Here is a 12736-nt window from a genome sequence, read left to right as displayed (position 1 = left end):
TTCGGCTTTCAAAAACAAAAAAAATTAAGAGTTCAGGACTGGCCACTGAACCATGCCTGATTGTTTCTTGTCATAGTTGTGTTACAGAATGAAGTGTGTGGGGCTCTGGAGAAATGAGAATTTGTATTCTCAATGTCCGTCCTCTTATGGATTTAATTCCAACCACTATTAATATACAGGAAGAGTGTGAGATCACAACAGTAAAATCAGTTAGCAAGGATGTTCTCAACTTGGGGTGGAGGGGCACAACAAGGTTTCAGTAATGCCATTCATTGACATTTCGCCCAGCCCTCCCACCCCATCACCAACAGTGGGGCAGCCAGGGCAAATTTGAGCAAATGGTATTGCAACCTGGCAAGTGAGGTTGTAATACCACTCAAATTTGACCTGATTGGCCCCCTGTCAAGACTAGGGGGGTGGGAGGGAGTTATGGAAATGTATGAGGAGGACAACAGCGCTGAGAACCAATGTGGGTCACAGCAGGGCTCCTTGGTGGTCTCACTGCACCAGCTCCATGCCAATTGCTGCTGCTTGCACTTGGTCCTGCTGGCCTCACACTTTACCCAGGTGCAGTTACACTTCTGGCAGGTGGTGCAGCAATAGATCCTGCACAACCTTGAGGACTTTGCTTTCCTTGGCTGCCTTGCTGTATGATTGGGGGCTGGCAAACGGGCCAGAGGAGCCCTGGCAGTGCCAACCCTCCATAGAGCCTATAGGGGTCTCTGAGCTGGGACCAGTTCTAGGGCCCAGGGGACAGGCCCTTCCCACCCCACCCTGGGGATTGGAGAAGTGAGGTTGGGTATCCAGCCCTTGTTGAATGAGCTGCCACCGGTTTGCTGCCAACTTGACATCTAGTCAGTTACAAAACAAGAGTTTAGGTCCTGCTCCCCCCACACCTGTTCTGTCCTACCTTGCAACCTCACCATACCTCTGCTTTGAGGATATCTCTGTGCGCACCTGTGCCTGCCTGTCATGATGGAGGGACAGATGGGCCAAATTTGAGTGGCTTTGTAATCCCACATACCAGACGGTATCCTTCTCACTATTGTAAGGGGTGGTGAGGGGCTCCAAGTGTGTATGTTGCGGGGAGGGCATGAGGGTGGAAAAACACCGCTGTAAGGTATTTTCGTAAAGGGTGAGAACTCCTAGTCTAATGGATAGATGAAACAGAATCTCACATCCCTAATGTACTACTTTAAGTGGCCTCTCTAGAAACAAACCATTTTTAAATAAATTGTATACAGACTAGTTATCTTCTTTTGAAAAGATCTATTACTGAAAAGTTAGTGTTGGGACAGACAACTTAAATGAGATTGTGTTAGAAATTGAATACATTCTTCCTCCACATATTCTGTTTTCCATACCCAAATTTTAGATAAAAACACATTTCTGCTACAAAAATTACTCTAGAATTAGTGAAGGAATAATTAATTTAAAAAGAAAACCTGAAGTAGAAATAAAGAATAAACTTCTTAAATTGGCTCAGAGCACTGAAAACCTTTTATTGTATTGGTATTCTTTGTGAAACAATAGATCCCCTTAAAGGAAAGTCTGGCATGCCCCCTCCCTCTCCCCCCCCCCCCAAAGCAACATGGCTATTTCAAAGAGATTTTTGAACAGCTTTCAGAGAGCCTTCTAGCAATAGTTAGCATAAAAGTAGTCTGAAAAGGATGAAAAAACTAGGGGGAGTAAATTCTTGTGATTGCTGCCTGTGTGAGAGAAGAGACTAGTTTAGAAATTTAAATAACTGTTTAAAGGAAGCAATATAATCCTGAATTTAGTTTATAACCCAATCTAGAACTTTGAAATACTGTATTTTGGCACCCGTGATATCTTATAGGTTTTACAAATTTTGCTACTGGTTGTATTTAAAAAAAAAAACAGAACATTTTTTTGTATAGACTTTTTTTTCAATAAGTATTTGAGGCAGAGGTCCAGAAAATTTCACAAATTCACTTCGGTAGAATGAAAAACCACTTACTGGAATTTTGTGCTATATTTTAATAAAAATACCAGTTAGAAATGTTCAGTTCTAATGGGTTTTTTAAGGCCTTGGCTTAGAGTGGCTACAGCTTGACATCTAACAGAAGACAGGTTGCTCATTATTGAGGGAATTTTGGAGGAAATGTTTGTTTTGCAAAAAGCAGGGTATTACTGCTCTCCGGTTTACTATTGAATGAGGAGGAAAACTATGAAAGTATATCCAGTCTTTAGAGAGCATTCCTAAAGAGAATACCAGGTAAGCACTCTAACACAGAGGTTCTCAAACTTAACAAGGTGAGATGTGTTTTAAGAGGTACATATGAACATCTCCCTGCTTACTGATGATCACATAACATCCCTGTGGTATCCTTACAGCAATTGCTTACATGGAAGGATAATATTAGAAAGTATTTAATAGATGTTCAGCTATCTTTAATGTTATTCAATAGCTGGAAATAAGGAAAGCCAGCATCATGTGATCAGCCAGCTTTCCACAGTCTGAGAATCATTGCTCTAAAGGCTTAACTTGACTATTGTTTATATTTCCTTCAACTACATAAAAGGTTTCTGTGAAAGCAAAAAAAAAAAAAAAAAAAAAACTACCATGTTTTGCTAATACAGTATTGCATCTGCACTATATCTAAGCTTAAAATCCACTTCCCCATGGCATGTAGTAAGTTTCCAAGAAAATATAAGCTTTCATCTAAAAAAAGAAGTGGTTTCTAGACTATGTGGTTGTAAGATTACCTTCCTAAATTGAACTGTGTGTGAAGTGATGCAACGTTGTCTCTTTGAATCTGCGGAAATGCTGGTGGGGTGCGAATATGATTGTGTGGGAGAAAAAGAGGAGGGGTAAAATTGGTGGGATATGTGTAAAGTAAGAGATTGACAGAGAACTTGTGGAAGACGGAAAACATAGGGTCCAGAATGTATGGAGAGGAAGTAAAGATGAAATAGACACTGAAAGCAATGTAGGGAGGGATGAACCATAATTGAATATAGGGAAGAAAGTGGAAGTGAAGCCAGGAAGGGAAAGAACGGTATGAAAACCCCAAGAAAAACAACAACAACATTTTAAACTTTATTGAATAGAAAATTGTAATGTTACAACTAAATACAGTATATAGTAAATGGACAAAACTTGTATTTCTTTAAATTGCAGGTCTTTCTCACCCTGGTTGGCAGGTTTAATCCTCAGGCTAGTAGGTGTCCTGTAAACTCTTAAAATTCTGTACGTATTTATAATATAGTTTGGCCCTTTTTAATTGTCTTTGAGTTGCAGAGAATAATGCATTCTGAATCTGTTTTGAGAATATTATGTGAAGTTGCAGAATTCTGTGGGATAAGAGACTCCTATGTAGGCACAGTTACAAAAGAAATGACTGGTGCTTGGTTTATTTTCTGATTCCTAATGAGTTGGCTCATGTTTCTTCTTGCACATATAGGCGCATATCTCTGTGCAGTATAGACTTCACAATTTCTGTTTGGAAAAAAAAAAGTTAGTAAAGAGTTAAGAAACCAGTGGGCATTGAAAAAACAGAAGAGCTTGTTTCCTCTTCCAGTCTATACATAAAACTAGGTTTGAGAGGATGAGATCTAGAAGGACTTCATGACCAGAAAGAGTTCAATTCACTGACTATAGATGATACTTTATTTTCTTCATTCAACAGTTAGTTTATCAAAACATGTTCTCCATTTAAAACTTTCTTCTTATTTATCCAGCACATGTAAGGTAGCTTTATTTAACTAATTTTAAAATATTTTGAAATGTAGTTTTTGTGTATTTTTAATTGAATTTGAATTTCTATCTAACTAGAGCTTGATACAAATCACAAGTAAAAAATTTATCATCTAGTAAACAAGAAATGCATCATTCACCATTTCTAGCACAATACAATATGTAAAAATTAAGACAATGAATGTAAATTAAATTATTTAATGCTTAAATGTGTTACCAAAAATCAACAGCAGATTTAGGCCTGGTCTACACTATGGGGGTGGTGTCGATCTAAGTTACACAACTTCAGCTACGTGAATAACGTAGCTGAAGTTGATGTACTTAGATCTACCTACTGTGGTGTCTTCACTGCGGTAAGTCGACGGCTGACGCTCTCCTGTCAATTCCACCTTCCCCTCTCGCCCTGGAGTACCGGAGTCGGAGTCGACAGGAGAGCGCTCGGTCAATTTATTGCAGCTAGACCAGATACGACAAATCGATTCCTGCGGGATCGATCGCTGCCAGTCGATCCAGCGAGTAATGTAGACTAGCTCTTAGTGTAAAGGCAATATTTAGTTACAGATTAACATGTTTTAATGGTTATCAACCAATGAGAACTAACTTTCTTTAGGAAACTAAAAAGTACAAATGCAAAACCAGATTAAACTTGGCGATTTAAATCACTTTGATTTTAAATAGATCCATCCTGAGACTACAGGAAGCATAGCTGTTCCTTGAAATCTATGTACTGATAAATAGTGATAAAATGTGAAATGATTTGAAATGGTTGGGGGTTCAGATGGTAACAGCTATTTATATAACTCATTGTTTCTCAACCTTTTTGATCCCAGAGACTGGCTTACTGCCTTCCTAAACTGTGTCAGGGTAATCTCAGGGACTGGTGCTGGTCCATGGACCGGTCATTGAGAAACACCGAACTGATCTCAAGACTTTACATTTTGTGGCAAGTTCTAGTAGAAATAGTGGAGGTAGCCAATGTGGAGTGGAACTGAATTAGCTTTTGAGTGCAGTTCATGAGTTTGGTAATGATAAATCCTGCTGCTTAATATCTTGTCTGCCCTCCCTCTGTCATGTCTTATCAAGTATGTCTACTTGCCTGTCTGTCCTCAGACTGTGAGCGCCACAGGGCAAGGACTGGCTTTTCCTGAATGTCTGGAAAGTGCATCACTAAAATATCTTTTGGTTACTATCTACTCGCATAGCTTTAACTAAATCTCCAAGCTGATAATTCCCAGTTATCCTTCATAAAGTTGTCTCCATGAAGCCACACTGTAGAAGTCACATGCTTAGCCGTGACTAAGCAGTGAACAGTGAGTTTTTTGTTTTGAGCTGTAGTTGAGAGGTGCCTGGAACTTCCTCAATAGCTACAATGTATAAACTGAGGATTGATCCTTCACCTCTTTAACATCTCTCAATTCCCCTGTTTTTGCCTGCCAAAGTAGTCATGGAAACCAGCCTCTCCTTTTCAGTCATGTTAGTTTTGCATAGGGAAGTTGTAAGTAGTACGTTAAGTAACTGTAATTTGAGTATTGTACATGCTTTAATTTTAGTTTAATTTAATAATTTTCACTTGTTTGGTTGAATTTTTTCTGGTTTTGAGTTGGCTTGGACCTTGCCTAAGATGTTTGTCTTGCTACTTTCCCTTCTTTGGATTTGCATAAGTACCTTTTTTATGCTTCAGAGAAGGGCACTTTGCCATGAGCTGTGATTCCTGCAAGGCCTTCTCCAAAAGGAACCATAAGGACTGTCTACAGGATGTGCCCCTGGCAAGAGGTTCTAGTAAGTGACCGTCTCCTTACGAATGTCTTACTAGCAAGAATAGTGAGGAAAGATTAACAGCCACAATGCTTAAGCCTGATACAAAATGCCTGGCTGAGAAGGTGGTTGCTCTCTTTTAAAGGTACCCTCTAAGGAACCACTGAAATATGTTTCACCAGTGATGGAGCCAAGGTTCATTGCGGTACATAAGGGAGGTAGAGGAACTGGAAGAAACTGTACATGGGGGTACGTGGAGGAAGAAATTATTTTGGATTGTTTTTGCTGTAGCCCCAGAGGCTCCAAGCAAGATATAAGATACATTGTACGAGTCCCTATACAAACAGAGACAATACTGCAATTGAAAGAACTGAACAATTCATCTTCTCTTCAATTTTTGCTGTATTTCTGAGAAACAGTGCCCTGTCTTTGTCACTGCTTTCAGGCAAATTTTAGAGACTCTGTGTATTTTTTTAAACATTCTATTCTATTTTTAGCTGAACTTGGTGAAAATCTCACCTCGTCTCAGTTGCAGAAACACTAATGAACTTTGCTAGTAAAACTAGCATGTGTAATGGCTGCATAGCTATTATATACTTTTTTTGAAGTAAACTTCCTCTTCATTTTGTAGATGTCTAATATACTTGAGTATTTTTAAATATAATGCAACAATGGGAATAAATTTTCATCACACTGTTGAGGTATACTGAAATACTTGGTGAATTTTAGGACGTTTCCAAAAGGTACTTTTGTCTGATGCTAGTACTTCATGACTATTGCTTCTAGAACATGCTGTGGTTAGAATAGGAATCTGGGGAGTCGGGACTTCTGTTTCCACCTTTTGCCACTGGCTTGCAGTGTGGTATGGAGCTCACTTCACTTCTCTGCCTGGTTGTTTTTTTTGTAAAGTATAATACTTTCTCACAGGATTATTTTGAAAAAAATCTGAATAACAGAAACCACCAGTGTAACGAGAGATAGTGGAGTAAGACATCTAGTGATAGTGTATTACTGGATTACAAGCTTGGCAGGTGAAGGCATTAGCTGCCCCAGGCTGATCAAATGCAAACTTTGATAATTATATTCTTCCTATTTCAATGTATTATACTATAGTTGAAAAATGGATGTTGTTTGTTGTCTTCTTGCACTAAATTATTGTGCACTGGGTTAACCATTTGACCAAAGGTGGCCATGCTTGTCTGATGGGCAAAATGACCATTCATGTGTGTATGTATTATATGATCCTTATGTTCACTTAATAAAATTTGTAAAGCACTTCAGGAACATTCTGGATGCATAATAGGCATAGACATAAGATAATTCTCATGAGCAGAATAGAACAGTTCTTGTGAAGGTCTGATTTTTTTTTAAGGTGGACTGAAAAATGGACTGAAAATAACACAAAGGACTTAGAATGATGTATTTTTAAACAAATTCAACATTAAGGCCAGATTAAGAGTTGATAGTTGAAAATGATAGTTGGAAAATAATGCTACAAAATCCACTTGCTTGATCAGTGGTCTTCAAACTTTTTACCTCGTGCACCCCCCCCCTGTCACTGTTGGGAGCAAGGGGCCGTGAGCTGGGGGGTTGGGCTGGGAGTGGAGCTGCAGCTGGGAGCGGGACTGGAACAGCTGAGGGCAGAGTGGGGCTGGATGGCACCTCTTGCCCCACATTGGGACTGGCCCAGGCTCTGCTGGGCTCCCCCCCCGAATGTTCCTCCATGCCCCCCTAAGAGGGTCCACTTCACTGTTTGGGGACCACTGTGCTAGATGGTACAGAAAACAGACTGATCAAGTACTGTTTCTCTGTGTGCATATGTAATATGTTATCTGTTCTAAAACTGGCCCATCTTCTAAAATGGTGCCAACGGTGCACTTTTTAAAAGGTTTGCAGTATCAAAGTCAGTTTGCTGTATAATGTAATAAAACTGCTTCTGAATGTGACAGTTTATTGGTTATCCATTTTGATATTACAAAGACGTGATGAAGTGAGCTGTAGCTCACGAAAGCTTATGCTCAAATAAATTTGTTAGTCTCTAAGGTGCCACAAGTCCTCCTTTTCTTTTTGGAAAGACTTGTAAAGACAATGAAAGACACGTTAACATAAGCCCAACCAAGTTTTGTCTGTTTTTTTCATTTAGGTTTAGAATATTCATAAAATTAGAAACACAGTTTATATACTGGGCCATAGAAACCCTATCCATCCATACAAGTATTTATGTAGTTGATATAGATTAGATTAATGTAGACTACATCTTTAAATTGCACTGACTGTAATAGGGAGTTAATCACAGATAGTAGAAGGCTAGATTTTCCCTCTTTAATGTGGGAATCTCAGTGCATAAATGGAAACTGCTTATGCTTTGATTATGTAGGACACCATGACGTGATGGTACCAGGATATTTTTGCCATTTGTTTATGTATTTCTGAGGAAGGTAATGATTAAGTCTATTAGGATGTTGTCAAGTAGTTTAGATCGAACATTTGGCCTGCCTTTCCTGGCCAATGGGTGAGTGGGTTTGTTTTGTTTAGAAAATAACTCATAGACTTTAAGGCCAGACGGGATCATTGTGATCATGTAGTTTAATCTCCTGCACATTGCAGCCCATGGTACCTCATCTACCCACTCCTGTAATAGGCCCATAACCTCTGGTTAAGATACTGATGTCCTCAAATCTTGATTTAAAGACTTCATGTTACAGAGAGTTCACCATTTACTCTAATTCAAACCAGAAAGTGACTTGTGCCCCCTGCTGCTGAGGAAGGTGAAAACTGCCTAAGGCTCTGCCAATCTGACCTAGGGGAAAATTCCTTCTCAACTCCAAATACGGCAATCATTTAGACTTTGAGCATGTGGCAAGACCCACCTGCTATCCACCTGGGAAAGCACTGTCTGTAGTAACTCAGATCCCTCCCCCTCTACTCTCCCATCTTCAGCCCTCTGAGATATTTGCTTATAGCAATCACAGATGGGCCATATGCCATTGTAGGTAATCTCATCATACCATCCACTCTATAAATTTATCAAACTCAGTCTTGCAGCCAATTAGGATTTTTACCCCCACGACTCCCCTTAAAAGGCTGATCCAGAACTTCAGTCCTCTGATGGTTAGAGACTTGTAGATGCCCAATTTGTATCCATTTGTTCTTATGCCAACCTTGACCATTAACTTAAATAACTCTTCTCACTCCCTGGTGTTTATCCCTCTGATATATTTATAGAGAGCAATCATATCTCCCCTCAGCCTTCATTTTGTTAGGCTAAACAAGCCAGGCTCCTCACCTAAGGTAGGTTCTCCATTTGTCTGATCATCCTAGTAGCCCTTATCTGAACCTGTTCCAGTTTGAGTTTTTTTTTTTTTTTTAAACATGGGAGACCAGAATTGCACACGGTATTGCAGATAAGATCTCATCAGTGCCTTGTCTAATGGTAATAACATCTCCCTATCTCTACTGGAAATATCTTGCTCGATGCATCCTAGGATTGCATAGGCTTTTTTCACAGCCATATCACATTAGCAGCTGTTAGTCATCCTGTGATCGGCTGATATGCCCTGAACTTTCTCCTCCTCGGTTGCTTCTAACTGATACGTCCCCAGCTTATAGCAAGAATTCTTGTTGTCAGTCCCTAAGTGCATGATCTTGCATTTGGAACTATTAAGTTTCATCCCATTTCTATTACTCTAGTTTTCAAGGTTTTCCAAATCTTCTTGTACGATATTCCAGTCCTCCTCCATATTGGCAATACCTCTCAACTTTGTGTCATCTGCAGATTTTGTTAGTACGCTCCCACTTTTTGTGTCAAGGCAATTTAATGAAAATGTTGAATAAGATTGGTCCCTAGACTGATCCTTGAGGAACTCCAGTGGGAACTTCCTTTCAGCCTGACAGTTGACCTTTCAGTATGACCAGTTGTAGCCTCCATTTCTTCCTTACTCACCTTTTGATTCTTGTAATAATCCCCGTATATGCCTGTTTGATTAATAACAAATTAGAGAAAAAAACTGTAGCCATTGGGGTAGTAGGGTTTTTTGAGAGGGAGAGTGAGGTGATACTGTATTTTTCCACTGAATGCATCCAATGAAGTGAGCTGTAGCTCACGAAAGCTTATGCTCAAATAAATTTTAGTCTCTAAGGTACCACAAGTACTCCTTTTCTTTTTGCAAATACAGACTAACACGGCTGCTACTCTGAAACCTATAATGTGTTTGTGTTCCTGCTTTCTTTCTCCTGCCTCTGCATCAGCAGATCATTAACCAATCTTATTCCCAGAACTGTGCTAATGTCAGAGTTTGTTTCAAAATTGTTAATTTTAATTGCATTAGAATCTGTGGTAAAAATAGAAAATAACAAAAATGAGTAGGGATAGAGCTCTTACTTTCAAATTTCTTGGAGGAGGGGAAAAATTTAAAAATAACATTTTTAAAAATAAAATTGTGGTATTTTCTTAAGAAATACAAACGTCCGAATGTTAAGCAGTGTTTAAGTGGTGCAAGTACATACATAGCTACTAATGGAGCCCTTTGATTTGTCATGAGATTGGTTAAGCTTGATGACTTCTTCTTTCACATCTTTCTTACCAGTAAAGCTACATATTAAATACCAGGCTGCCATTGCTATCTGGTTAATTCTTCAGCTGTGTTTTTATTTTCTATGGTTCTGTAAAGGACAAATCTTCATTTTGGTGTGTCAATTGTGTGCTACGTTTGGGTCTGCTGCATAGTCGAGAGACCTTTCTACAGCAACCCTACTGTTTAGCCAGATTGCTTGCAAGAAGTACTGTTCCCCACCCCCATGATCTCACTGCAGAAAAGGAATACTGCCAGGAAGCGAGGGTGCGGGTGATGGAAGGAAGAGTTATAGGAATATCAGTGCCAGGCATTTTCTTTGTAATCCCTATTGGTTTTGATAAATCAAGCTGGGAGAAGCCTTAGTTCTTTATAGAATTCTGCGTTTATTTCTTGTAATACAGGTGTTTGCTAGCAAATCTCCATAAGGTTTTTTTTTCTCTTGCTGATGATAGCTCACCTTAACTGATCACTCTTGTTGTAGTGGGTATGGCAACACCCGTTTTTCATGGTTGTGTGTGTCTTCCTCTTGTATTTTCCACTGCATGCATCCGATTAAGTGGGTTTTAGCCCACGAAAGCTTATGCTCAAATACATTTGTTAGTTTCTAAGGTGCCACAAATAGTCCTCGTTCTTTTTTCTCCATATTTTAGTAACTCTACTTGAAATGCTTATGGTTTTTAAAGGACTGTGTTAGAGAATAGGGATGGGGGAACAGAGGAGGGATTTTGTTTTAATTACAGCTGCTTTTTGACAGTGAATGGAAAGACGGCCAGGCTTTCTCCTAAAGCCACATGAGGCCCCCTTCCCTGCAGGGTTGTCTGGGCAATAGAAAAGAAGTGCTAGTTGGCTGCTCTGTGGGTCTAATCTACAAGCTTCCCTACCCCCTTGTTAACTTCACTATAAAACTGAGGCTATAGCTTTTACTATCTCAAACATAAAAGCTGTGTATTCTGAAAGATAAGGTGGATAATAACTGTTGGCCTCTTGGCAGTGCGTTGTACTATCAGGTGCATTTAATTTTTTATTTTTGCAGAAAGAAGAAATGCTGTAAAAACTACATCATGTTACTTGAAATATGTATTGGACTTGAGTTGACATTTTGACCAGTGGCAGAAGGGCCAGGAGTTAAATTTTCTTAACCTTGGTCTTAGAAGTAGAGAATGAAGGCCACAGCAAGCCAAAAATGAGTATGGGCTAGTAGATGAGAGATTGCGCTTCAGCTGAGTGGGCCAGAAACTTCTCTAGCACAGAAATAATGTTGAGAAATTTTTTACCATTGCTTTCTCTACAGGCCAGGAGAGTTAACACAAAAATAGTGGGTTCTGGGAAGATGCCAGAGGCTTTTCAGCGCTGCTGTTTGGGATGGGGAAGAGACTTGTACTAACGCATTTGTGAAGCCGTTGTTCAGGGACACCAGTTTTAAAGTATAAATATTCCCTTTAGAGCTTTGCACAAGTTTGTACATTTTAAAACCATGTGAAGGTGGGGCAAGGGAAAGGACAGAATCTCCATCGCTGCACCTGCATCTTTCACATGAAAAACATTTTTCACCTGCACATTTGGGTCCTATTTACACTAGCAAATAATTAAATATATGCAGTACATGGTTTGAAGCTTATCCTCATACTAGAATGACTAGAAACATAATTGTTTAAAAACTGAATTCTGTAGAAATTGATGTTTTAGTCTTCTACACTTTGTCTGGCAAAGCTTTCCACTCAGAGGTGGATTTTTCAAGTTTCAATCTTGGGTTGTAAGTGGCATTCCTATCCTTCCTCCCAAGTATTTCTTAATGGTTTACAGAAAAATGTTACTTTACAGTAGTTGTGATTTTTTTTTTAAACTGGTTACCAGCAGACTGTAAAACATTAAAGTTGTCTTTATTTCTCTGTTTACATGCAGTCTTGGATCATACTATCCAGTTTACTTGAGACCTTTGAGCTGCATGCTTTTACTGGGGAGTTCAACTTTTTAGATGTATGAATTTCCCTGTGTACATCCTGTTTGCTTTCGAAGAACACAACAATGTCACAACTTCACTTTGGTCTAGGTTTTTGTCTGGTAAGAGCTGATTAGTGGCAATATCCTGTTTAAAGTATCAAAAATCATCCCCCTGTAGAGCATGTTTCCTCCTCCTGCTATGCGGGTATTTCCTCTTTCTTTCAAGTATGCGTTCAAGCTATGCTAGAGTGTGAGAATGACAGGACTTTGCTTCTCGCTGAGGGTTGTCCAACTGTTCCGTTACTGAGGGTCTTCTGAGTAACATTAAAGAGTGAAGCTAACTTAAGTGCTGTAAAATTGTTGTTCACATCTAAAAGGTCAACATTAGGAGTTGGGTGTTAATTAGGGCACTACCTTGTTCTGCACTGTCGGACTCTTTTTTAAAAAGCTTTAGTACTGTGATTTATTAGCAGATAAAGTCTTTTTATTTGAATTTCCGCACAACTGCAAATTGATCACAAGTGGGTATGCTCTGTTGATATTCCAGGGGTCTGCCTCAGGTTTTGTTTTGGAGATGGCTCTACAAATTGAAATTAGTAGCTACTGCAGACAGGTATATTTTACCTTGACTAGAAAATAGATATTCCCTTCTTTCTTGCCATTGCTTCTCTTAAATTTTGGGTAAATCATGACAACTTTCTCTTTGAAATGGAGGAGGGGACAGCATTGTATTTGTCTCACTTTT

The 12736-nt window shown here is 39.3% G+C and overlaps 1 protein-coding gene across 3 annotated transcripts in view; it reads left to right on the top strand.

The window, feature by feature from the left end:
- Positions 1-12736, top strand: part of NUDT3 (nudix hydrolase 3) — a 31125-nt gene that overhangs the window by 3263 nt on the left and 15126 nt on the right. Inside the window, exons 1-3 of one of the 3 annotated variants that reach the window (XM_038380351.2) lie at positions 3176-3214; positions 4552-4743; positions 5403-5500. The exons of 1 other annotated variant lie outside the window; for it this stretch is intronic. In XM_038380351.2, coding sequence (XP_038236279.1) covers positions 5477-5500 — 24 coding nt within the window. In that variant the 5' untranslated portion in view covers positions 3176-3214; positions 4552-4743; positions 5403-5476. Of the gene's footprint in view, positions 1-3175; positions 3215-4551; positions 4744-5402; positions 5501-12060; positions 12112-12736 lie in introns of those variants that run through there. One more of the 3 variants, XM_038380350.2, reaches the window with a different exon arrangement.

The sequence above is a fragment of the Dermochelys coriacea genome, chromosome 21 (assembly GCF_009764565.3).
Source record: "Dermochelys coriacea isolate rDerCor1 chromosome 21, rDerCor1.pri.v4, whole genome shotgun sequence".
NCBI lineage: Eukaryota > Metazoa > Chordata > Testudines > Dermochelyidae > Dermochelys > Dermochelys coriacea.
This window is presented reverse-complemented; position numbering and strand designations above follow the sequence as displayed.